The 27,129-nt window shown below is 38.9% G+C and overlaps 2 protein-coding genes across 2 annotated transcripts; both read right to left on the reverse strand.

Moving 5' to 3' along the window:
• Nucleotides 1-1,238: 1,238 nt before the first annotated feature.
• On the reverse strand, nt 1,239-11,477 carry LOC143892988 (universal stress protein PHOS32-like). Its single transcript, XM_077397910.1, has 3 exons — nt 10,587-11,477; nt 2,015-2,062; nt 1,239-1,544 (listed from the first exon to the last, which is right to left on the reverse strand). The coding sequence occupies exons 1-2, from the start codon at nt 11,281-11,283 to the stop codon at nt 2,055-2,057; spliced, it is 705 nt and encodes a 234-aa protein (XP_077254025.1). The 5' UTR covers nt 11,284-11,477; the 3' UTR covers nt 1,239-1,544; nt 2,015-2,054.
• Nucleotides 11,478-12,411: 934 nt separating this feature from the next.
• LOC143892989 (uncharacterized) lies at nt 12,412-26,764 on the reverse strand. The gene is made up of 5 exons (XM_077397911.1): nt 26,586-26,764; nt 20,863-23,867; nt 18,867-18,968; nt 18,316-18,493; nt 12,412-13,028 (listed from the first exon to the last, which is right to left on the reverse strand). Exons 2-5 carry the CDS (start codon nt 23,739-23,741, stop codon nt 12,822-12,824), a joined length of 3,366 nt encoding a protein of 1,121 aa, XP_077254026.1. The 5' UTR covers nt 23,742-23,867; nt 26,586-26,764; the 3' UTR covers nt 12,412-12,821.
• Between the last annotated feature and the right edge of the window lie 365 nt (nt 26,765-27,129).

Raw genomic sequence — 27,129 nt, forward strand, 5'->3', positions numbered from 1 at the left:
AAATTATGTCAACATATTGTGAGTGCCAAAACGACTATTGGACTCAAAATTACGTTTAAATTTGAGTCCAAGAATCGGTTTAGCTGTCAAAATTGGTTTTCGTTTTAGATTGTGAACCGATTGTTGGCCCCAAACCGATTATTGGCCCCAAAATTACAACAAGTCAACAACCGAACAGTGCCTAACGATCTTTGTTTTGGATGTGAGTCCAAAACTGGCCGTTGGACTTAAAATTATCAGTTTTGGACTCACAATCGGTTCTCAAGTTCCATAACAAACAGGGCCTAAGCGCACTCAAATCATTATGCATGGCAGGAGCCCAATAATTTGAGCTGCTTTGGGCATTTTAATTGGTTATCTTACGGATAAAACTGATTTGTAAATTGGGTTTTACTATTACCAACAACAATAATCTCCTTATGAAAAGAAATGACGTGGGACCTGATGTTGTCTTTCACTAGGAAGATGGTCCACAATTCACATAACAGACATTTATGACATTCACAGCCGTTGATCGGGTAATCACCAACTGTCCAGCCCAACCCCAGCATAAGCAAAACGATAGAAACACCCTGTCCACAAACATGGCAAATAATCAGCACCCGGTGTAGTTGGGCCTCTATCAGTAATACCTGGAGACCTCGTACATAGACAACAATGGGGCATCAAGAGAAAAGTCTATCCTATACATCTGCTTCCTTGGAAATATCTTACAGGGTATTAGGCTCACAGAAGGTGGAGATGCAGACCGTTTGATTGTGCAAGGAGAATCCCAGAATGTGATCATACGACTCTGCATCTAGGCCCTGTTTGACAGCCGATTGTGACCTTGACACACAATTAAATGCAAATTTGAGCCCGATTCCAGCTAACCAGTTGGAGTTGTTGGACGCTCTTTGTTTCTCCTTGACCACTCTTAATCTTTGCTTTTATTTGGTACTGTAATTGCTTCAAATATGTTTTCATGTATTTGACCATCTAGGTCATGGGGTTTTCCCATTTTTTCTAAACTTCTTCGCCATCCACAAAAAATAAAAACGAAATAGTTCTATATCATAAGGGGCCTCTCAAAGGAAAGGTGTACCCATGTCACACAGTTTTATCTGCAGCCTTTCAAAGGAAAGGGTTACCCATGTCAGAGAGTTTTATCTGCATCGTTTCCATTGTCAGCACCATACAACGAGATCGCAAAAACCAAGTCTAAGCAATGAAGGAAAGGAAGGCCATAACACATGCTCTAAATAAATGACAAGTTTAAATTTGGGTTATTTTCGGCAGCTAAGAACAATCCATCTGAATATTTGAAAAGGTAACCATAAACGGTTTTAGTACTGATATCTCACAAGAAAAGCAGTAGAACCACTTGAAGACCTTACAAGAACCCAAAAGACACAATACCATAAATCATCCAGTTTATAAGTGAAGTTGACAAGTAGATAGTAGCAATAAGATTACCATTCCAGATCATGGCAAGAATCCACCTCACAAATGCAGCCTCAACTGAGTCGGCTCCCTTATCTCAAAGAGTTTGTCATCTTCACTTTCTGCACAGTACGATGGAACCCCAACAGATCAGATCAGATTTAACCTTCACCACACTCCACCCCAGATGATCATCGCAGAAAAATTGTTCTTAAGGTAGATAGAACCCCCACTAATGGATGACATAAGAAGGCATATAAATGATCAAATGAAGGATGCCAACATAGGAACATGCATCTATCTAGGGAGTACAGAGACAACCAACCCTGAGACCGAAAAGCCAGTTTAACACCTGATGTGGTTCTGAGTGAACCACAACCATGCAAGAAGACGATACAATCTCTACCGAAGATCTATGAAAGCTCTTGTTAATTAGTTAATTACGGCCTTTAAACATATTAAGAAAAACTTGAGTAACATGGAAACATAAACATATTAGTTGTGAGATCCGAAAAACTCAGTGGGCAAACTAGCATATTAAGAGAAAATGCGACATCGAAGATTCTTGACACGAAAAAGCATGTCCCTTCACCTGGATTCAAAAGTGGATCACGCCATGACCCCGATACTTCTCAAGCATCTGCAATAAAAGATGAATAAATATGATTAAGACACAGACAAGTTCTAAAGTCATTCACAAAAAATTAGCACATCATAAATTCGATGCCATATTTGATTCTGCTAAAGGAAATGATAAGTGGATTTCATATTTGATGCTAAGGTTTTCAGGGTACGACAATTATGATGGCATACTCATTGTAACTGACCTTCACAAACCTCAATATATGCTCACCAAACAATGAACTCTGTGTGGAAGTAAATGTTCAATGTGGTACTTTTCACCAAATGAATTGTAGGGTGGATAATTCTGTGTTTTTAACTATTACATAATTGGTAAGTTGCTGAAAATTCACCAACTCAAGTGTGAAACAAAAATTCAGTCAAATGAATTAAGAAATTCCAACTATATCATTTTTTAGAAAGAAGAAATTCCAAGTATATCATATTCCAAGAATCATAGTATATATGTTCATCAGCGAGGATGTTGATTTGGGTGTCTTGAATTAAACCTGGTTGGGTTCGAAATATTGTGTGCGACCCGGATAAGGCCTGTTTTTTGGGCCTGGCCCAATAAGAATAAGTTACGGCCCGCTTTATATAAAGGGGCTTTTAGGGCTTATTTCATAGTCTTGTCTTTTGAAAGAAGGTTGAGAGCAAAAAAGGGTGTAAAAGGGGAATGCTTGCGTTTGGTGAGAGATTCTGATCTTCTCTAGTAATCTTCAGTTGATATAGTGGATTTTCTCATTGCCTTTGCCGTGGACGTAGGCTTTGCCGAACCACGTAAATCTTTGTGTCTTTGTGCGTTGTTTGTGTTTACTTGTTTTTGTTTGCTTTGTCATTGAAATCGCAGATCACTGTTGAGAGGTTTTTTATAACAGAGGACAATAAATGTCCTGCCAAAAAAGCAACTGTGAGCTGTATAAAAGAACTTGGATAAAATCTAGAAAGACATAAAAATGTAAAACAATAACCTGATATGTCAAGGATTGTGTACTAGTTAGAAATATCAACCAATTTGGAATACATATCAGACAATATGTATCCTTATCTATCCATATTGATGGGATCTGATATAGAGAACCCCTCACCTCCTCCCAAATCCCCCACAATGATGAGAAATGTTTCCTCAAGATAAAGCATAGGCGCAAAAGGTTCTTGATCATTACCATTCGCCCATCTAATCATGTTAAGAAAAGCCTATACTCGCTCAGCAGGTGTCGCCAGTTCAGGAGGGGTAGAAAAGCTTTCAATCAGTGGTAGGAGATGACATCCACTCGTCACTAGATCAAAATTCGTTCGAACAAGCCTGATTGTGACCTGATTGATGTCTAAAGCGCTGTGTTGCATATGCTTCCATAGAAACAGAAAATCCTCTTATTGAGAGGACGGAAATGCAAACCCAGGAATCCTCCTTCCGACCGTTCCCTCTATTAGTAAGGCCCGCCTCTTTCGTTCATAGATGTGCCAGCCCTCCCTCCTCATTCTATTAGTGATCGATTGGGTAGTCCATCCAGTCCAAAATTCAGCACATTGCTCATTCAAGGTTTTCTGCTTAAAAGGCCAAAGCCGAGTTTATTGAGAAGGTAAATTCCTTCCAGAAGTACAGTCAAGTCATAATGCTTTCTAATCCTTTTATCAGAGTATGATTTCTGCTCTTGTAATGGATTCATTCCATGTGACACCGAGAATAACGACCCCTAACATGACAGATAAAGCAAACATTCTATTACTTGTAGGGGTCAAAGAATGAAGGTTCTGTGAATACATTTATCAGTGCTGAGCCCTATCAGTAAGGGGTGACGAACACGGCTCCATAATGTCTATACAAAGCCCTTCTCTTCTTCACTTGAAAAGGCAGTGCACCCTTTGAATGGTACTTGATTCATAAAGAATAAATCTGTTGGTTAGAAGTTATACAAACTTTCTCAAAGGCACTCCGTGTGTCACGAGATATGAGGCATTCTAATCGAATCAAAGGGTCATGCCTCTTGAGGATTGGGGCTATTGATCCGGAAAGACGAGGAACTGCTCATCATAAACAAGAAAAGATGAACGGATAGACCAGCCCTAGGGATGACGGAAGGAGCCAGGTAGAGGAATTATTGGAGAGAGATACTAGCTAGCCCAGCTGTAAAGATTAGCTCGATGAATTTGAAACCCGAACAGATAGAAAAGTAATAGATCAGCACTTCCGTGGCTAGATGAAGTTCAAGCTCAACTAGAAGTTATATTTACCTACCATTGGATAAGGTTCACAAAAAAATGCAAGTGTATCTGATTATACGCATGGTGTAGCAGCCGATATTACTGATATGGGGTTGATACAAGGTCCATATCGTGCCACATTCATGGGAATACTTTGAACTCCATTTTTTCAATTATTTTTGTCATTTTCAAGGAGGTTCTGCTCGATTTAAGGTTGTACTCTGTTACTTTTGTCTCTTCATATGGGTAGATGAAATTTTTTTTCTCGCTTACCATATCTAGCAGTCTCAATGGGATAGGAAATGAGGTCAGGTCTTGAGTAGATAGTTGGTTAGGTGTAGTCCTCTTAAGAAAGCATTTCCGGATCTCAATAGGTTGGTGATTAGTTTCTGATTGTTATTATGAGAGTCGGGGGAGGGTAGTATGGTGAGCTTTATAGCTTCTTAACATTGTTTTTTTTTTTTTTTTTTTTTTTTTTTGAACTGGATTTTCTTAACATTCCTTGTTTAGTTGAATCATATTATCACATGTTTGAGAATAATAAAACGATGTGGTCGCTTGTACAAAAGCAATCTTTTCCATCAAATCCATCTTGAAGATGCTGGGCATAGAGGATCATTCTGATTTTAATTAGAAGGTGCCGTATGCTCTGTCCCTCTCCAAGTTATCAAGTGTTCACGTGGACCTTCATCTTGACAAAGATCAATACTACAGACCATATTCAAAGGAGAGGGATTCACCCTGCTAGTAGGTGTGTCATGTGTGTTATGCGAAGAAGAATCCGTCAACCATTGATTCATTTTTATTTTTATTTTAATGGTAATCAACCATTTATTCATTCACTGCAATTCAAACATTTATTCACTCACTGCAAGTCAACCAACAAATCATTAACACACTGTTCTTAAATAGTTTAGCCAGCAATGGATGATGCCTAGTACTGTCACAATGGATGTTCAACATGTGGAGAAGTTGTTAACTTGGGTGGTTGCGTAGATTCTTATGGCAAATGTCCATTTTTGCAATTTCTGGAACCATATGGGAAGAGAGATATAGGAGAGTGTTCAGTGGCAGTTCTCATCTTCAGTGGTGCATCTGGAATATCAAGGCGTCTATCATCAGATTAGGATTTAGTAAGCCCTAATTCATAGGTTATTCTTTTTGGGATTTCACGAGGAAATAGGGAGACATTTTTCTTAGCTGTATCTCTAAGATAAATCGTGTGGCTGCTTGGAGGAAGCTGCCAGGGTCAAACTTAACTTTGATGGTTGTTCCCTCGACAACCTAGGGCCAGCCACTGTGGGTGGCACTTTTAGACTGGCGAACAGCACGGTGTTGGTTTCCTATTCAGGGCCGATCGGAAGATGTGATTCGAACAAGGCAGAATCAGATCCCTTCTTACCAGGATTAGGATTTATAAAAGAAGGTTTTCCGCCACCCTCAACATCATTGAGAGAGATTCGTCCAATACAATCTCTTGGGCTAAAGGTAGGAGCTCAAGCCCATGGAGGTTTGTGTTTTTTATCGAGGATATTATCGACAGCAGCAGAAATTTGGAAGTTTCTTTCTCTTGAATTCCCTGTTTGGCCAATGATTTAGCCGATGTATTTTTAAGTGTGGCGTTCAGCAGAGCTTTGTAAGAAGGGCATCATCTACCCCCATAATTTTTTCCCGTTTTAGTTATAATTACCATTTCAAAGAAATAATATATAATCAAGAAACCTTGATAATTGGGTCTACCCATTGAGTCTCAAGTTCGACCCAACCCAATGATCAATCGAGCTCCTATCCAGGCCAAGAATTTCGAACTATGGTAAGATATAAAATTACATATATTCATAGAGAACAACTGCAAATACAGTACAGTCGGGATCGATATTGACAATCAATTCTAGGGTCCTAACATGGGGACACGTGTGTGCATTTGAGACCGTTGATATTGTAGAACATCATGAGGCGATCCAAATGGTCCCATGCCGAACAGACATCCCATGCATAAGATAAAGAGGTACAAAAATCGACAATTTATCTTTTGTTGGTGGAACCCAAGAGAGGAACTATGATCATTCAATCAGGGTGTTCTCAACGGTACTTGCTCAGACTTGTGGTCACTGGTCAGACCAACGTATCCAATTATAGAGACGTGGCACAAGCAATGAACCAAGTAGCCACCAACTTTTTAGAATTTCTTATACTCATTACATGTATATGTGTGTGTGAGTTCGTGTGTCTGTGTGTGTTTAACCTAAATATTTCTTGTTTTAGTCGTTTGATGACAACATAGGCACCCAGGGATGATGAATCACAATGGCTATTTTAGATTAGTGACTTAATATGATTGCAGTTGTCATCCTAATAATTTCCCGAATGGTATTGTCATCCTAATCCAACAAAAATAAGAAACAACAATGGCAATCATGCTAAGCTGCTAATCTGCGGTTTTAGTATGATTGCAGTTGTCATCCTAATAATTTCCCGAATGGTATTGTCATCCTAATCCAACAAAAATAAGAAACAACAATTACAATCATGCTAAGCTGCTAATCTGCGGTGTCCAATAATAATAGGCAACTGGAATAACTTCCTCTCTCCCAACCATCAACCTTAAGGGCACATTTGGCTGCTAGGATTTTTTTTTTTCAATGATAAATCGGTGTCTTCAGGTGAAGATGATTGTGAAGTCGCTAAAAATCAGGAAACAAAATCCCCAAACCTAGTGTTTCCAGTGATGAGAAGTTGCTAAAAATCCGGAAAAGGTTGATCCGGTTTTGGGTAGAGTTTTTGTTTCCGGATTTTTAGCAACTTCTCATCACCGGAGACACTAGGTTTGGGGATTTTGTTTCCTGATTTTTAGCGACTTCACCCTCATCTCCACTTGGAGATCCCGATTTATCACGAAAAAAAAAATCCTAGCAGCCAAACGTGCCCTAAGCATCTATATCAACCAACATGTGTACAAGCAACATTCTAATACAGGTAGTAGAATAATAACTAATAACCAAGAATTTTTTATTTGGTTCAATTGCAATAAAGTCAACTTACTTGTTCGCTTATCACAACTAGAAACTCATAAAAATATGTAACAAAAAAAGCATACCAAAGTACATAAAAGGGTAAAGCATATTTGAAAATCGAATTACCAATCCCCTAACACTAAAAAATATCAACATCAAATCAGAATCCCAAACCTGTTGAAGATCTTCAAAGGGGAAAACAAATAGCATGGAGCATGACCAATTCAATCAACCATAGAACATCTTAGTAAGGAGTTTAACAATCTGTCCATCTTATCTTTAAGAAAAAAAAAACAATATGTCCATCTTAAACCTCGAGCATCAATCACCGCATTATTCAAACAATCTCTGACTAGAAACTTGATACCCTGGAAAACAGCTCTCACTTCGGCCTCCGATGAATCCGCCACCCCAAGTGGTCCTGAGAAGGCCCAAATGACCTCAACATATTCATTCCTTAAGACTCGGCCAATACCAACCGGGCCCAGGTTCCCCAAACTCGACTCCGGAGGAGCCCACTCTTCAACCCATCACTAACCTAGACTCTATCAGGAATTTTAGCAACACCTGGGGGGACGCCAAATGCATGGTATTAAATTTCAGCCGAAATATTTCAATTTCGGCTGGTACCGAAACGAAATGCACTTGGATTTGGAAAAATACAAGATTTCACCCCAAATTTCGGGATTTCATTAATGTTTCAGTCGAAATATACAAAACAAGCAATGCTTCAGATAAAAACAGAGATATTTCGACAGAAACCCTAACAAAAATCAACTCCGCTCGCAGAAAAGTGAAGAACCACGAGATTCCTTTAACATATTTCTAAAAAGGACAAAAAAAGAAAAAAGAAAAACCAATGGTTAAGAATCTTGCTTGGATTTCGGACATGATTTCGTACCGAAATGTTTCCGTGGTTTTACAAGATTTTGGCAGAAATTGTATCAAAACCAAAATGTTTCGGTTTCACTGATGACCAAAACTGAACTTTAAAACCTTGGTCAAATGAGCTATACCTAAAGCACATAACTAGGGAATACTAACTGGATTTTTACCGAACACTTAGGAGGCTGAATATGAAGAAACTCTATCAATGATCTGAGCTCTGAGTTTTTATGCCAATTTGGTGCAAGCCTGGGGTTGGCAAGTGACTTTTCGGGAATTTAGGAGCAATTAAATGAGCTCTAATTCAGTAAAATCAGAAATATGCATTCACAAATCAGCATAAACACAACATGAATAATCAAAATCAGGAAAGGATTTTAAAGAAATTCTAAAGTGAAAATTTCAATCATCCATAAAAATTAAATTGTCGATACCATCTTTCATACAATAAGTCCCAACAAGAAGTAACTAAGCAATATGAAATGAAATCATTCATCAACTGTAAATATGTCCCAATAACCAGATCTATGAAATCCAACTAGTATGGCCTACAAAATATCCCAAGGGGTGAGGATCTGATGGATGAATGGTAAAAGAAAGGTACAGTTGTGTGTGATAAGGACAGGGTCAATCCGAGTAAAATAAGGATGTAGTCCAAGGGGTAGGAAAATATGTATAGGCTACTTAAATGAAAGTGGAGGTGTTCCGTAACTGAGAATGGCGTGCTTAATTTCTAGCCTTAATCATCTGTTGCGGGATGTGTCCAAGAAAGGAAAGAGAGCAAGCTAGAGAGGGGAAAAGGGGTTGTTCACAACCAAGATAAAGAGAGGGGGAGAAAGAAAGGGAATCAAGTATAAGAGAAGGTAAAGAAAGGGGATAGAGGGACGGCTTATGAACCCAATCGTGAGTGTGAGGATAAGAAGATGAGAAGAAGAGGTGAAGGGGGAAAGAGAGTGAAGAAAGATAAAGGGGGTGGTTACACAAGCCTTGAGGGGGAAAAGCATGCGCGCAACTCGGGTCGGGTTGGGTTGGATTGAGGCCAACCCGAACCCGACCCGATTTCCTACTTGACGTGGTTCAACCCGAGGAACCCTTTTTCCAACCCAAACCTGACCCGACTTCAACTCGACCCAAGCCGAGTTTTTAAGCTTACAAAAAAAATGAAAAAAAATGTCGGGTTTCACTTGGGTCGAGTTGCCCAAGCCCTCAACCTGAACCCGACTCGGACTAAACCCGGGTTGGGAAACTCAACCCGAACTCGACCCGACCCGACCCGAGTTGCGCCCCTAGGAAAAAGGTGTGTGTGTGTGTGTGTGTGTGTGTGTGTGTGTGTGTGTGTGTGTGTGAGAGAGAGAGAGAGAGAGAGAGAGAGAACGAGAAAGAGAGGAGTGAGAAATTGCAAGGAGGGGGAGGGGAAGATGTTTTCTATTTATAAAACAATCCTAGGTTTCCTCCTTTGCTCTTTTATAAGGAAGGTGAGAGCAGGTTCGTACTTAATAAAAATAGTAAGTCTATGGTTACTAAAAATAATAAATTTGCACTTTGCATTAGTGATGTGTGGGCTTGAGCTTTATTGATAATAGGCGTTGGGATAAAAGTAAGAAAAGTGGGTCATATGTTGATGTGGGCATTCCCCACATCTAGGATAAAAAATCATAACTAAAAAATCAGAGGTACAAAAATCAGTGATATGGAATGTTTTCCTATTAGCTAAGATGTGAGTCCTATGGAAAGAAAGAAATGCTAGAATTTTAGGGTGTTGCTAAGTCCTCTCATTTCTTATTTATCAAAGTCATAGCATTGGCCCTCTCCTTTTTCGGTTCGTTTCAGCTTTTGACCTTTGGGAGGGTTGGAAGGAGATGTGCTTTAGTGTAGAAAGGCGGCAATCAATTGTCCAAGAATGGGAGGCTCCAGCGGTTGGGTTGTTGAAGCTGAACTTTGATGGTTCTAGCATGGGTAATCCTGGCCCTACATGCATTAGAGGGGTCTTAAGAAGCTCCGGTGGTGAAGTTATTTGGGCCTTGTCAAGTCCAATTGGGAGATCAGACGGTAGTGAGGTGGAGGTTAGAGCCGCTCATCAAGTATTAAAGTGTCTAAGCAAAGATTGCATGAACAGGACGATTGTGGAAGGAGACTCCGTGAATGTCATTTCGGTGGCTTAAAGGGATGGTAGTCTCTCCTTGGAGGTTCGCCGAGTTCTTTGGTGAGATTTAAGACCGGATAGAAGGATCCTCAATTATTTTTAAGCATACTAGAAGGTCTGTTAATAGTGTGGCAGATAGACTAGCTAAGGAGGGCGTAGAGAAGCAGGGGTTGGAGATGTTTGATTTCCTCACCCCTTAATTTTGTTTCCCTTTCGCAAATTGAAATAAAAATACCAAATCACACAAAAAAAAAGAGAAAAAACAAAATTACTACTTAGAACCAAAAATCCCAGACCTTTCTGTTCGTCGGAGGCATCGTGATACTCCTGATCCTCCTCCGGCACCGGATGCAACTCCGCAACCTTATCAACACTTTTGACCACATCCGCAGCCCTGAAATCCGATTCCTTCTCATCAGGATATCTAACCACAACAACAGGGCAAATACAGTGATGCACACAATAATCACTAACACTCCCAAGCCTCCCCTTATTAGGCCTTCTCGAAGCCCCAAAGCCTCGACTCCCCATAATAACAGCACTCAATCCTAGCCTCTCAACCTCCAAACAAAGCCTCTCCTTCATATCATGATCTTTAACTATATGGATCTTGAAAGGGATGTTAGAATCAACCAAAGGCTGAGCCAGATCTGTGGCTTTGGTTGTGGTAAAAGCATCGAAATCGTCTTCGAGTTTTTGCTGAGATTCTTCATCGGTGTCTACCGACAGATCGATGGAACCCCAATCGGCGCCGTAGAGGACGCTTGTGGGTCTGACGTGGAGGAGGATGACGGCGTCACCGGGACGGAGGTAGTTTTGGACCGCCCATTTAACGGCGAAGGCGGACTCGTCGCTCAGATCGACGGCGATCGCGATCTTGCGTTGGGCCCCTGCGGTTGGGGTGGAGGAGGAGTGGAAGCGTGGGGATGAAGGTTGGATTGTCGTGGCCGTCGCCGGACGGCCGGATTCCGATGGTTTTTGTTGGGGAAGCATGCCGGAAAATTGACTCGGTTTTTTTGTTTTGTTTTTTGGTTTCTCGGTGGTGTTATTGAGAGAGAGGGTTTGGGAGATTTTATGAAAGAGAAATGAGTTGAGAAGCGCGTCGTAAGCGTAGGGTAGAGGAAAGACTGTGGGTGTGTCAAATGACGAAAGTAACCTTTCTCTCCACAGGTGCGAAGTGGAACTCCCCTAGGTTGGATATTCCTTTATATCCCCTCGCATTCTTCTAAACATTGTAAATAACGTAGGGAGGAAGTATGTAAGAATGTGACTCGTATTTCTTCTTATAAGAAAAAAATTGGCAGGCCAAAACCAAAAAAAAAAAAAAAAAAAAATTTGGTCGTAAATAGATAGAGGTCCCTCATAAAAATCTAGATCTTAAATTTATAAGTTCACTAATAAAACTATAATTATTAAGATGAGTTGTGCTAACGCAATATTTGTTTTGGATCTTAAAAACATATTACGAATCCAAAACTGATTATTGAACTAAATTTGGTGTTTCAAGCTTAAGTCTAGAAATCAGTGTCATATGGGAAAAACAAGCAATAATGATGTTAAAAACATGCCAGAGGAGTAGAGAGGGATTTTATTGCAATATTGGCATCCAAATAAGAAATGTTTTCCGATGAATGCTGAGCGTTTGAGAAACTGAGAAATTATATGGTGCCTGACCGTCAAAGTCCCTTGTAGGTGGTTGGCTGGTCACTGCTGCTGGATCAAATATCAAGGGCGGTACAGCTAGCACGGTACTTGACAGTCGGCCACCGTATAAAAACTTTGGGCAACTAAGCAGGGCCTAAAAAGCTGAGTTTTTTCTTCTTCTTTTTTTGGGTACATACGGCACACTTTAGTTGTTGGGTATGGAGCCGGTTATAGACTTATAGGCTCCAGCTACGTTTAATTTAAATTTAAATGGAGAACTCACTTAAAAAACTTTTAATTTTTTCTTTCGAGATAAAATGGGCAAGAAGTGTAAATAACATTTATGTCCATTTTTCACTTATAAATGAACGTAAAAATTGTTTTACGCCTATTTTACATATAAAGAAATGGAGCCTTAAAAGAAAAATGGCACTACTATTCACGGACATTATTCGTCGTGAATAGAAGTTTCACGGGTAGTCACAAGAAAGAGCTGTTATTGATAGAATCTGAAAGGTATATAACATACAAAGGTATTAACCCATACAAGCAGTATGGAAGATAAAAGCTTACACGGTGAAGAAACTAGAACAAGAGTTTGTATGTATTACATATGAGTTTTACATGTGGTATTATCAAAAAAGAATCGATCTCTGCTCTATTCTCTACATTATTAACTTCCCTGTCGCTGTATTACATGTCCTTCTGATCTGTAACTGAATCTGAGGTTCGTCTTCCTCTATTCACAAAACCCAATCCTTTCTCTGATCATACAAATACAAAAAATGGTTACTGATGCATTTACAGCTACAAATTGCCTTCTGTCTACTTTACAGTGTTAGTAAAATGGGACCGAGATGGATCAACGGCAACAAGCGATTGCAACGTCAGTGTTTCCGAGATAGAAAAAACTCGTAATCAGGTTGGCGGTTAGCAACTTTGACATGATCTTTGAAAACAAACCCTCTGGCAAGTAGTAATGCAGTTTCTTCTAGGCTTCTCAATCTTTCCTTGAGGATTTCGGAATTACAAAAGGACATGAATCCGTTACTAGAACAACCAGCTGGCATTTTAGGAGAAAACCAGCACTCGCCCTGCAAATGCTTTGTTAGTGTGAGAAACAAACCACACTGGCCACATAAAATCTATTCATGAGAAATTAAGGACGTCTTTGGAACGTTTCCACATAATCTTATATGAAAATGTTTTGGAAGTTAAAATATGTTTATTTGCAAATATTAGTCACAATAGTTTTAGAATTGATATAGTAATATAACCTTATTTGCATATTTGCCATTCAAAAAAAATTGTTATTTGCATAAAGAGACCAATTTTGGTGGCATCCAAAGAGGCCCTAGTTCATGTGCAGAATGCAAATAAGAAAACATTTCATGTAAGATTATATCCCGCCAGGAAAATCAAATGGGTGGCTTCACAATTATATCCCAACCCGACTCGTGTGCTTGACCCAGAAGCAAATAGCCTAGACTTTTGATCTGATGTTGGAGTTCCTCTACACCCATTTAACTCCTATGCTAGCTGGAAGGTGTGTGCATTTATTAAAGTGAAAAATGTTAACTCTCCCAATTTTGTACAAGTGTGAGAAAATACGTAAATATTCTGCCTCATAAGAACCTAATGTAAAATCTTGAATAACAGAATATAACGTGAATAATTAAAAATAGAGGAATAGAGGAAAATCAGAGGAGAGCAGTGCAGCTATGATTTCATTAATTCATAAATGAGGTTTCACAATGTTGTATACTAAATGTTACAGATGACATAAATACATACATAACAGGGACTAACGAGGCAATTTCGCAGAAAGCCATTTTGCGGATCATTTTTTCAGGAGAGAACAGCCACCTCAAGCCTATGTTGCTTCTTAATTTCCCCACTACACTAGCAACCATTCACCATAATGCAAAATCTTGTGACTGATCGTTTGGTATCGACTGTGCCCCTGACTTTCTCATGACTCTTTAATCTGATGGAAAATTTTCTTCTCAGGGATCATGAAGATATTGATGGAGCTGTTTTGCTGCATACGTAATACGAGGCCTAGTAAATGTCAATTATTGCAGAGCTCCTACCATGCTCCGATAAGCCAGGGGACTCTTTCTCATTCCTTTCTACTAATCTTTTATTAAACATTGCAGAGTTACTAACTGCGTAGTTGTTAATCATCAAGAACCAATTTAATTTAGAAGATAATGGTGTACTTTCTCGGAGTCAGTGTCACTCCTTCCTTGGTTCTCTCAATTTCAACACCAAGGAAATAACACTCCCCAAGGTCCTTTGTATCACAGTATGGCTTTAAACTTAAATCTTTTGGATTTTTTACCTGATAGTAGTGAAATCCAGTTTTTATGATGTCATCAACATAAACCAAGATAAGTACCATACCTGCTACTATACCTGACAGAGTGTCTGCGGACAAAAGAGTTTTTTGGGCAGGAGAGGGGTGGGTGGGAGACTTTCCACCATCATGAGAATTCTCTTGAAAGCAAAGAAACTCAACTTGCTTACACATCGCCCTCCTCCGGATCCACTCCCTAGGAACTATGATGAAAGTGAACACTGCGATTTCCATGAGGGAAAAGGTCATATAACGGATAAGTGTTTCGCTCTGAAACACGCTATCCAAGACCTCATTGAAAAACGGCAGTTTATCCTTCCCTCAAAGCCAAAAACTACTTCCAATCCGCTCCCAAATCATAACCCTTGATTTCCATGAGGGAAAAGGTCATATAATGGATAAGTGTTTCGCTCTGAAACACGCTATCCAAGACCTCATTGAAAAACGGCAGTTTATCCTTCCCTCAAAGCCAAAAATTACTTCCAATCCGCTCCCAAATCATAACCCTTCATCCTCCTGCTATTTTCGCAGCACCTCCGTCCATAGACTTTTGCACTTGATCTCTGCCTCACAGATCATTCACAGGTTTGCCGACTTGACGTGTATTGCAACTGGGTAGGTATGATGTAGACGTTGTTGCGACCAAGGGTTGTTAGACTCTCAGAAAATTAAGGGTATGTGGGATATTGATTGAGTATTGTAATGAATCTAGCTTCACTGGGATGTTTAGGATGGGTGTCTTAATGGTTTTGGGTTTTGATGTATATTGGTGCACTAATGGGACGTTTTGTCTCCATTGTAGTTCAACTGCAGCAGATACCATTCAAAAAAAAAAAAAAAAAAAAAAAAAACTGCAGCTACAAATAAATTCATTACCTCCCAAAAAATGGGAGAGTTGTAAGATTTAGTTCATGTATACTCTCTGGTTTTAAGTGCCTAGTGATGCTTGTCAAACCATGCTCGAGGGGCTTGTTAAAGACCATATAGCCCTCTTCAACTCAATACCCATCATTTGAGCATATGAGGCTTGCTTATGTATTTTGGCAACCAACTTTTAATACGGATGTAGAATCCTTGATCTCCCTTAATCTCATGCCCAATACGTGGAATAATGAGGCTTGTCAAAAGAAATCTTGAGTGACATTAAAATCTACAAAGAGGATAAGGAATAGCCTCTATACCTCTCTAGTATCACTATACCCAATAAAGATGCAAGTCACACCACACCTTTGGGAGACAACTTCATATGGTCAGGAATGTATTCACCTCCCCATAAGTCCATAGGTGATTTTGATAAGTGTATCGTGATTCTCAATAACTTACATACTAAACAAGGATAAAGTAAAAAGAACATATGGGTTTGATTTAAAAGGAGAAGAAATCCGGGCAGGACCCCATACATCATATTAGACAGTCCAAAGTTGAAAGTAGTATACATATTACTATAATAAGAAAATGAAGAAATTCTAAATGCTTCCTGAGTTCAGAACTATAAATTAATCGATATTCAAAAGCATTATTACATGAAACAAGAATAGAATACTGACATTAAAAATTGTAAGTACAATTGTTTGCATGAGAAAGTCGATGATACCATATGGACAAAGACAAAGATGGCTTGGAGGCAGAGAAAGACTCGACATTAAAATCCAACAACACTGATCTAGAATCAGAGATAGTCAGTAGGCATAAGTTGCCATGTAAAACACTTGTATTGAGGATCTTTCTCGATCCTAGGCCCTTCGCAAGAAGGCATGTGATGCAGATAGTAGGCCAAATAAGTGGCATATTTTCCCATTAGTATTTATTTCCATGTTATTTACTTTCTAGGATTTTATTTTCCATGTTATTTTTAGGGATTTTATTATGCCTATATATAGGCCTCGTGTATCAAAGATTTTAACTTTTGGATCAATAAAGATTGATTGGTTTCTCCCCTCTACAGGTTTCCTTTCCTTTCGTCTATTCTTCTTCTTCTCTTCTCTACTTCCCCCTAAATTCTTCGTCTTCTACTCTTCCTCTTATTCTTCTTCTCTTATATTCTTCTCCTTCTATTCTCTTCTTCCTCTTCTTCTATTCTAATATTCTTCTTCTCTTCTTCTACTCTTCTTCTCTTCTTTCTTCTATTTCTCTTCCCTTTATTCTACTTTGCTTCCCTGTCCTACATCAAATTTGGTATCAGAGCGAAGGATCCAGGTGACCGAAGATCAATCGAAGTTGTTGTCGATCAAAGAGACTCTTCGTGGTGCATTGTTTTGCCATCAGAATCCAAGTAAACAACAAGCAACTTGCACCCAGATTTTCAGCCCTTAAACATATCTACAGGTTTCCTCTTCTCCTCTTTCTCCTCTATTCTTCCTCTTCTACTTCTCCCCTATATCCTCTTCTACTTCTAATTCTAATTCTTCACTTCTTCTATTCTTCTCTCTCTTCTCTTCATTTTCTCTTTTTCTCCCCTTTCTTCTATTTCTCTTCCTAGTCCTACGTCAGCAAGGAAGTGTAAAAATAAATTAACATGATAATTGACAAGTAAATTGGAAACCAAATTACAAGTAACGATGAATACTGAGAACAATATACATATTCAAAACATGAAAGGACCCAAAGGAGGGTGTAATAGAAGTAGCACCAACATGATTGATGGTCAGAGAGGATGAGCCATCACCCATACCAATACGAGATAAAGAGTAGGGAACTAAGGAGAGAATGTTACATGAATTGTTGGATGAATGAAGGGTGTCACTCATATCTACAAACCTGAAGATTCTGAAGTAGATGGAAGTGAGACTCTCCCATCTGATGTGCAAGAGCCGTCCGAGGGAACTACTAATGCATAGAGCTCGAGCAATGGTAGGAGTCAATTACATTGTAGTTACATCATCTAAAGATTTAACAACTCACAAGTGATGGCGGTCCAGCACAATATGAGACAATTGAACCAAGTCCTCAATGCCTCGAGGTGAGAGTTGCCCCAACTTAATCCCCTCTTACAGACCTAAAGGAGGCTCAAAGCCTCAAAACAAGAATGGATGAGTTGAGAACATTATAGAAATCTAGACTCGTGCTAGATCTAGAAATGTGTGGGAATTTATAGAAATGTGTAGGAGGTTTTTGAGTATTGTTGAGGATTCTTTGTAGAGAGTAATTTAGAGAATTCTAGAGAGACTCGAACCTTCTAGTATGATCCAAACCATTGGTGTGAGAGGAGGTCTATAAGTAGGTGGGACCACCCATTTGGAGATCACTTGTGTGTGTGTGTGCGCGTGCGTGTGTGTGTGTGTGTGTGTGTGTGTGTGTCTCCTTCTTGCATTAGCTGGACAAGGCTAGGCCAATTGGTTTATGCTGACAGAGTAACGATGGGGCATTGCACAAGTGTCACATGGGTGTGAGGTTCAAATTTGCAAACCTGTGACACCAAGGATAGTGAGGAGGCTATGTAGCATGACCTGGGAGGGGTGGAGTGGGTAGCAAACCACGATGAGGTCCACCTTGTCTAGGACAAAGACGATAATGGTAAAAAAATCATTTCAAATAAAAAAAAAGACAAAACGAGGATGATAATGGCCAGATCAAGAGTGTGAAATCCCCGTGGCTGTTAATATGGAGCAACCCAAGCCTTTGCCTCAACCACATCTGTGGCCTCTCCACACGGTCACAAGAGGAAGACGAGCTAATATAAAATAGTGCCTGAAAGCTGTCTATGAGGATAGTTGTGCAGCATAAGGCTCAGCTCAGATGAAATATTGGATAATTAAACTGGTAATTCTTTTTTGCATTTCTAATTGCTAAATAACCATAACACATAATATATAAAATAGGACAAACGTCGTCTATTTGACAAAATGCCAATGCTTCCTAACTTACGTAAACAAAAAAATAATGTGTAATATGCAATAGTGACATGAAGGTTCGTGCTTTCTTTCATTCTGATTTCCAATTTATCATGTCACCGAAGTTTCAAATTGCAATGCATAATTCCAGTATAATAATTCCAGCATTGATTTTGGGAGCACCACAGTTACCTGAGCATTGTAGCTCTGCAATCCCAGAACAGGAGAGACAATACAAAAAGCATTCTCATCTAGAGAATCTGTTGCAACGCATCTTTGAACCAAATGGCCTAGGGAATGGTAGGTCAAGAATGATGCACGGAAATTGCCTTCTGGTATTCGATATATAGGATACCAAGCTACTGAATACCTGCATATCCATCAACTTAGCTTAAACGCAAATTGTATCTCCCAACTTGTAGACATTTTCTTTTTCCAAAAGATAACAATGTTAAAAGCAAATCAGACATATTTTTAATAGGAGGAATGATAAATGCAAGGGAGCCCTTGCATAAAGAGCCACAAAAGGGCTCTTCATTGGATCCACGTCATCAAATGTAACTGATTTTACTTTTTCAACCGATTTTAAAATGTAACTGAAAATGACGTGGATCCAATGAATAGCCCTTTTGCGGCTCTTTATGCAAGGGGTCCCTTCTAACTATCATTGCTCTTTTAATAGTTATGAAAACATGTCTATTGGAGAATAATTAGCCTAGTAGAATAGTGTGCACGTTACTTACCAAGATGCAGGGTGTAGATCATGCATATTCATGCATCCTAGCTTGGATGGATCACCAAATACACGATGATTGGAGGCACCAACCTTAATGAGGTCCATTATTCTGCAGTTCAGTGTGAAATCCCAAATCAGGCAAAAGATATTTAACATACGAAGCCGTATGTCGCAAACAAAAAACACCATCCGCATTAAGTCATAGGAATGTGGTTTGACTGGTTTCTTGTTTACTTTTTTTTTGGGTGGACCAGCTATGGTTAGGGTACTTGTACACCAAGAAAAACACTTCAATAGACATATGTTCTTTGTATTGCAACTTCAGCAGAAATAATTAAACTCCTCATTCCTCAAATATAGTTTGTGATTTGCATGAGGGTTTTCCTGACTTCTTCATTATTCCCTCTTCTTTCTTCTTTACACAATTCACTCAAAGGCAATTTGACGTTGGATGGATAAAAATAGGTACTGAGGTTAAGACTTTTTTGAGGTTAAAAGACTTTTCAGAGGACATAAGCTGAATTCTGTATCAAGGTCCTCAATAGTAAATATATTTTACTGAAAGTTTCCATTTCCTTTCTCTAATTTTATTTTACAAAAGTAATCAGTAATGTTTTCTAATACAGTTAAAATAAAGTTTTTCACTAAATGGCTGCCTCAAGTAGGAAGCAGACGCGTTGTCTCTTCTCAATAGGCCCAACCTAAATGGCTGCCTCAAGCAGGAAGCAGACAACATGGTTCCGGTTCAACCCGAAGAACCGAACCGAACCGGCCTATTTGGTTCGGTTCGGTTTGGTTCTAGGATTTGGTGGTTCGGTTCCGGTTTGGGATCCTGGAACTGTGGGAATTCCGGTTCGGTTCTGGGTTTGGGATCCTGGAACCAAGAACCGAGAACCGAACTGAGAACCGAGTGGGATCATATCCCCCCAATCGGATAAAAGAACCCCCCCCCCCCCCCCCCCCCCAATAATGGTTTCCATGAGAAAAAATGATTTACTCTTTAGTACTTTACATTTACTGCTTGAGGATAAATTCACCCCCTTTAATGCATTGCCATTTGCCAACATGAACATCAGAAATATGTCCAGACTATTGATAATTTGATATGTCCAGAAATTCTTTGGAGTCCAGACTAGTAGCTGGAACGGTTTGGTTCGGTTCTGGAACAGAACAAGACTAGTACCTGGAACCTTCTTAAGTAAGGGTGGGTAAACCCAGAACCGAATCGAACCGATCAAGTTCGGTTCTGGTTCGGTTCGGTTCCAAGGATAAATGGTTCGGTTCCGGTTCCAATTCTTGGGAACCGATTGCAAATGGTTCGGTTCTGGGTATACCACAGAACCGAACCATGTCCACCCCTAGGTGTAAGAACCATGTTCAAGGACAGAAAAGAGCGGTGGTCAGTAAATACAGTACGCAAGTTGCAGTGCATCCAAATCAAATGTATTTTTTTAATACAGAAATGTACAAAACATACTTCCACATTTATCTTACAACTGTAATAAATAACACACACACACCCTCAAGGGTGAGCACATCTCACCATTTGACAAGACACCCTCATTAATTGGTACTAGAACACACTCATCAGTTCCCACTAATTCTTGTTAATTGGGTATTACCCCTCACCCAAATAAGGAATTTTAGAGAGGTAGAACTTCCCATAGATATGTATTTGTATGTGTGTGTATAATATATATAGCTCACATTGATCATATAACTGGGAGGGAATGTGTTACATTAGAGGTGAACGATCAGTGATGTCCTCTGATCACCATGATGAGGCCGGTATATATTATGGAGTTCATATCTGCCCTACCTGGTTTTGATTTATGCATGCCAATCGCTCGTCCTTATATTTTATTTTATTAAAATTACTTAAATGCAGTTCTCAAATCCTGTCATTTATTTCTCTTCCCTACTTCCTAACTGACCACCCCCAGCAAGTCAAAGGCTTCGCCATATATTATAGATACAAAAATTGCAAAGGACCAATTACTTACTTGTCATACAATGGCTTCCGTTGTTGTGGCTGCTCATACTCAAAATACTCAAAGATAAGTTCTATATCGTCAGCACTGGAAAGTGCAGAAGTTAAATCAAATGAGCCATCATTTGCCGAAATTTTTAATGAGCTCAATGAGTTCTCTACGGAGTTGAAAAGTTCTGAAAGACATATTTTCACTCCTTCAGAAGGATGAGGCTCAATAGTTTCTGGGTATGATACACTTGTAAAATCCTTAGGAGGAGATGGAAAATTTGTAGGCTCTAGCTTATCTGGCACTTCAGGTCTGAGGTTTCCTGTGCCACTGCATTTAGAATGATGTGATTGACCAAATAACTGCACTGCTGAGAGGAATGGAACAAAATGAGCATGAAATGAAACAACATCAGTATCCATTCCCTTCAAGTTTTGAGAATCTTCTGCCTTTACTTCTAAACCATAGCTCCCAGGTTTTTCATACCAGTGCCAAACTTCACTTAATGGAATATTAGGGATCTGGTGCTTGCAAAGGGGATTAAGAATGAGTTGACTCCCCAAGCACTCCTGACAATGTTTTTGAACAGACGAAGGAATAATAACTGGAGAAGCAGAATGGAGAAGTCTTTCAAACTCAGCAAGGGGACTCCCTGTTGCCAGCTGAACCCTTTCAGATGCTATTTGCAATCTGTAAGCTTCATTCAGAGCTTGTATTGCCACCTGTGAACCAATGTATAAAAATGATACATCCTTTGCTTTAATATCAGATGCAACACTTTCTTTTCTACTTTCCTGTTTGTAATTTTCTTCACCATTGCTGAGTTTATCACATTGCCGCATTTCACTTTTGATTTCAATTGATGAAGATGATATATCCTTTGTTTTAATATCAGATGCAACACTTTCTTTTCTACTTTCCTGTTCGTAATTTTCCTCACCATTGCTGAGTTTATCACATTGCCGCATTTCACTTTTGATTTCAATTGATGAAGAATCCATACTTCCCTGATTGGAGCTGAAGCATGTGATACCATGGTCAAGTGAAGGAACCACCCCACTAATAGAAATATCATACTCTTCTTGATGGGAATCTGCTTTCCCAAAATGCAAAATTGGTTCATCATTACAAGCACCAACAACTCCATTCCTTTTCAGTATCCAAGGATGTTCTCTACCAATGGGAATCCACTTCTGTATAGTCACTCTAGAAGGAAACTCTTGCCTGATATTCTGTTCACAAGAAAGTTCAATTTCTAAGGGAACAGACGTTTTCTCCTCATTGTCTAAAGAAGCATGCAAAGACCCAACCAACAGATGTTCAGAAGGTAAATAGCCAAACTCATCAGTCTCAGAAAGGTCAGATTTACAATAATGCCCATTAAGTGTACATGTTTGCTCAGCCGTACTGCTTTTGCAAAGATGGGCTTTGGTTGAAACCTCTAACACTTCCTTCTGGGAAAGATTTGTCTTATTTTTTAGCCTATAGAAGTTTGCTTTATTAGCCCAAAATCCCCTTTTCCCATGGTTGATGTTCTCATGTTTAAATGACAGGTTCAGCTTTTCTTTTGACTTTCCCAAGGTCATATTTCCTTGAGATTCATCCTGTTGTTGACCAACCCATTTACGAGATTCGACCAGTACAGGGCCATAAGTTCCAAAATTTTGTTGCTCATTGTTCATCTTCATCACCTCCTTGACTTTTTGCGTAAAACTACTCTGCTCGGCAGAGGGCAGTGTTGGAGATGGTAGCAGACGATCACCCGAAAATAGGTTATGGTTCAGTAGCAAATTTGTTTCTTTTGTGCCAACATCTATCTGCACGTGGATGTGAGTTGATCTCTTTACCCCATTACTGCGTACATCCCTGGTATTCTTTCGGGTCTTCTGCCAGATAGACTGAGTGTTTTCCTTCCCAATTTGGTTATGGTTATTCTCATGATTGGGCGAGTGACGGGAATTTCGTGAAAGCTGCCTATCATGTTCAACCCTTTTGTTTGGTGCTACTGCTTGAACATCTGTGACATCAGAACACTGACCACCGCCATTGCCAGACCCAAAACTTCCAGACTCTTTAGGACACATCGCCTTTACCAAATTACTGCTGCAATTATTTACACCGTCAGTTCCACATGATTTATCTTGTGATAAGTTTCTTAAATAGCCTGTCTCAAAGAGGTCTTCATTGCTACTATTTTTACAGTCTGACATGATTTCTTTCCCAATAGAAGAGTTTGATTGTTCAGCTTTCCGGATGATTTCACTGGAATCACCAACTTTAAGATCTTCAGAAACCGAATCCTGAGAAGACGAGACCCCCCTTTCTGCAACACTTTTGCAGCTAACTCCATTACCAGAGGAGCATTGAGTATCAGACACGCTTGAATATAAGTGTGAACTACAGGCAGTTAGGGAGCATCCTCCATTACAGATAAGAGTTACCTTATAATCATCACCATCCTCCATATCGTCTTTAAATGACTGGTGAGATGTGGTTACAATAGCTTTCGCATATTCATCAGAAACAACATCCAAGCATTTTTTCTTCGACTTTCCCTTCTTTTTTTTGTACTTCTTCTTTGCAATATGTTTTTCGAGTTTATCTACAACTGTAGAATCTGTTACCAATCCAGCTGAACTGTTTGCACCAGAATCTACAAAACCAGGAGACGGAGAAAACTCATTCGGACCAACATAAGCCTGCTGGTGGGATCTGTCATATCCTAAGCTCCCATTGGACTTGATATCTGCTGAAGCTTTATTTCTTGATTGTCCAAAAACTTTGGACCTAGACAGATCACCAACTGTGGAAAACTTTGAAGAACATCTATACCCCAAAACATTGCTTTGCAGGTCAATCTGTTGTAACATTGTAGCAGGGAGGACAGGCTCTAGAATATTCATCTTTTAATGAAATCAGGGTCCAAAATGTATGTACAGTTAAACTATTAAGTCCTATTTAGAAAGAAGAGATGCTGCAGGGCAACAATTTATACCAACTATGGAGATACCAATGCGACAATGATAAGCCTGAAACAAACAAGGATGTGAGAAATTAAATAAAGCCATAGCTAATTTAAATTGAAAAGTAAAAATCATCAAAGTCCTATAAGGAGCCCATCCAATTCGCAAACTAAAAAGCAGGCAGTGCGCCCAAATATGTACTAGTTATAAAGTAAATGTTCTTTCTGCATGAGCTTCAATTAACAAATGATTCAAGTGAAAACAGACAGATTCATTTTCCAGGAATCTTATCATAATTTTTCTAGTAATAGTATGAGCATGAAGAAATACACGCAGTTCAAACCTTTAAACACCTGATTTATCTCTGGATTCAAGAACTGCACAAATAAACTACTTAAAATCTCCGTATAAAAATTGTAATACACTCAGTTCAAACCTTTAAACACCTGATTTATCTCTGGATTCAAGAACTGCACAGAGAAACTACTTAAAATCTCCATATAAAAATTGTAATACACGCAGTTCAAACCTTTAAACACCTGATTTATCTCTGGATTCAAGAACTGCACAAAGAAACTACTTAAAATCTCCATATAAAAATTGTAATTACTTTTTTACTAGTAAATTTAGGTAAGTATTCCAAGGGAGGGCTATGGTATCAGTGATGCTAAAGAGAAGAAATCAGCAAGAAAAAATATTAATTAGAATAAAGAAGAACTTCATATTAAAAAATAAAATACAAAGCCCCAAAGTCCATCAGGTAACACTTTGTGGGACATTTACAACATAAAACATCCTTTTAAATGAGGAATGAAATTCATGGTATCATTGTTCAACTTAAACACAAAAACAATTAGTATCAAAGAATCACTTGTGTTTGGAATCATCAAAACAAGATAGAGGATTGCCAAGGGTTAAACCTTTGTGCTTACAATCTATAAATGAAATCGATATGTTTCCATTTCTGTGGCGACCGACATGCAAACCAAAATCGACATTTGAAACCTTGGTTTTGACATACGCCAAGATAAAAAAGTGTCAGAACTTCAATTCCTAGGACTGAAATTGCTTGGTGCTCAAATGTATTGTATAAGTTACATAGCAAAAAATAACAACCAGCTATTGGACACGCTACTCAAACAAAGAAAACAAACAGCCACGGAAATTCCATATAAATGGAAGTAAATATGACCATAAGAAAATTTTGATCGTCTAGGAAACTAAGAAAATGATCCATGTAGACGAACCCAACTAATGTCAGGATTTGACTTAGTCAATTTGAGCCAAGTAAATTCTTTCAATTTTTTCATGAAATTTTTCTAAAGGATTCTTAGCCGACCCCAACTAGTTTGGGACAAAGGCTTGGTTGAGTTGAGTTGAGTTGAGTTGACTAGGAAACTAAGAAACAAGAGAGCATAGCTCGTGTGAGTGAAACAACAGAAAATTGTTCCATGACATCTCTATCTAAGGCACAGATTTTATGAAGCATTGATATGAAGAGATACAAGCATGCATTAATGATGACCAATGTGCAATTTGCATTTTCCTCAACTAGATCTACATGATCGAATCAATCACATATGAGTCAAATTGTTGCTCCGTTGCCAAGAAGCCAATGATAGGATGATCAGGAGCACGACTCCTTTAACTAAACATAGATCATCTTCCAGACATTTTAACCAAATAGTAGAGGGGGGTAATTATTTTCATAAGAAATATTTGAACCATAGACATGTACATTGGAGCTGGAGAGGGAGCACTGAAGTTACAAAAATGGCATTTCCATGAATGAGTTTATATAGTATTGAACATTATCTCTCTCAATCTCTCGCCATCTTAAGAACCACCATGGTCCAGATTCTAGTATTGAACTTCAGCTTCCACACATAACATCAACTCACAAACAGGCTAACCTCCCCATGCCTAATCATATTCCTAAACAGCACCAGTTAAAACACTGACAATTATCAGTAGTTTAAGTCCCCTGAGGGTATTTAAAAATTTAATGTGTGTGTATATATTATATAATAATAATAATAATAATAATAATACAATAGTCAACCCAGGTCTCTTCAATTCAAATGGAAAGAAAGAATGATTATTTCTGCACAATGTATTTAAAACGGCTATTCTGATTCCATGTAAAGAAACGAGGGAACGTATCACTGCAGTCACATTTTCTAACCTAATTTCAACTAAAAACCTAGATAATGATAAATTTAAAAAATAGCAAAAGAAAACTAACTTTTCCATGCTGATTTGATCTAAAACCTTATGAATTTTCATAAATTATTCAAAAATACAAACAGAATGGGAGAAGTATCACTGCGGTCGCATTTTCTAACCCAGTTTCAACTAAAAACCTTAAAAAAAAAAAAAAAAGCAAAAGAAAACAAACTTTTCCGTGCTGATTTGACGTAAACCCTTATGAATTTCCATAAATTATTCAAGAAATAGAAACAGAAATCAATCTCTAGTTTATCATAAAAAAATGTCATTGCCTCACTGAAATAACCTTGAGAATTTATAACCTAAGAATCGACCTGCTACGAAAATTACTGGCCGTAATTCTGTCGTATAAATGACAGTAATCAAAGATCCTAATTAAAGAATCAGGAATGTCTGAAGAAACATTCTCAAAGAAACAATGATCTTTCTTCAAAGATGCAGAAACTAAAGCATTAAACACAAAAGTTCAAAAGAAAATCGAACAAATGAGTACCGTATGCATTCTCAAATTCCTAAATTACAAACAGATTAAAGAAGACGAAGAGAGAGAGAAACCTGAGAGGAGATACGTCGTCGAGAATTGGAGAGAGAGAGGATGGTTTTGGAGTTTGAAAATGAGAGGGCAGGTTAAAAAGAAATTAAACCTTTTGGTTAACGGTTTTCTTGCACACTCGTTGAAGATTTAGAAAACGGGGAGCGTGCGCTTTGCGCCTGCGATTGCACGTGCCTACACGTGACTGGAAATGGAAGATAGCCAGACAGTCCGAACTTTACTTCGGTAGGGCACTCTTGTTGGAACACGTACGTGTGTATGCTATAAGTTGGGACCCACTCACTATGATTAACCAACTACAGCATGCCTACTAGGGCTGTCAACGGATTGGATCCACCGATGTCTGGATCACGAATCGTTTCGGGCCTAATGGAATAATTCCTCGGATCCTAATGCGCCCGCTTTCATCACTTGGGACACCCAACTGCAGTGTACGTGGCAATCATAATTCCTTCAAATGTGAAGTTACATCAGCCTCTCTAATTCTTTCCTCTTTGAGTATCATTATCAATATTTCCCTAGGTCGATGGATCCAATTTAGAGTAG

This window comes from Tasmannia lanceolata, unplaced genomic scaffold (assembly GCF_043159265.1).
Source record: "Tasmannia lanceolata isolate RefF3 unplaced genomic scaffold, GAP_Taslan_0.1 ptg000015l, whole genome shotgun sequence".
Taxonomy (NCBI): Eukaryota; Viridiplantae; Streptophyta; class Magnoliopsida; order Canellales; family Winteraceae; genus Tasmannia; species Tasmannia lanceolata.

Bases quoted from the DNA above. Each gene is read 5' to 3' on its own strand.
- LOC143892988 (XM_077397910.1), bottom strand. From the start codon at position 11,283: ATGCTTCCCCAACAAAAACCATCGGAATCCGGCCGTCCGGCGACGGCC.
- LOC143892989 (XM_077397911.1), bottom strand. From the start codon at position 23,741: ATGAATATTCTAGAGCCTGTCCTCCCTGCTACAATGTTACAACAGATT. The intron at 18,494-18,866 runs GTAAGTAACGTG...ATGGATATGCAG, and splicing joins GATCTACACCCTGCATCTTG to GTATTCAGTAGCTTGGTATC. The intron at 13,029-18,315 runs GTAACTGTGGTG...AAGCATTTGCAG, and splicing joins TGCAGAGCTACAATGCTCAG to GGCGAGTGCTGGTTTTCTCC.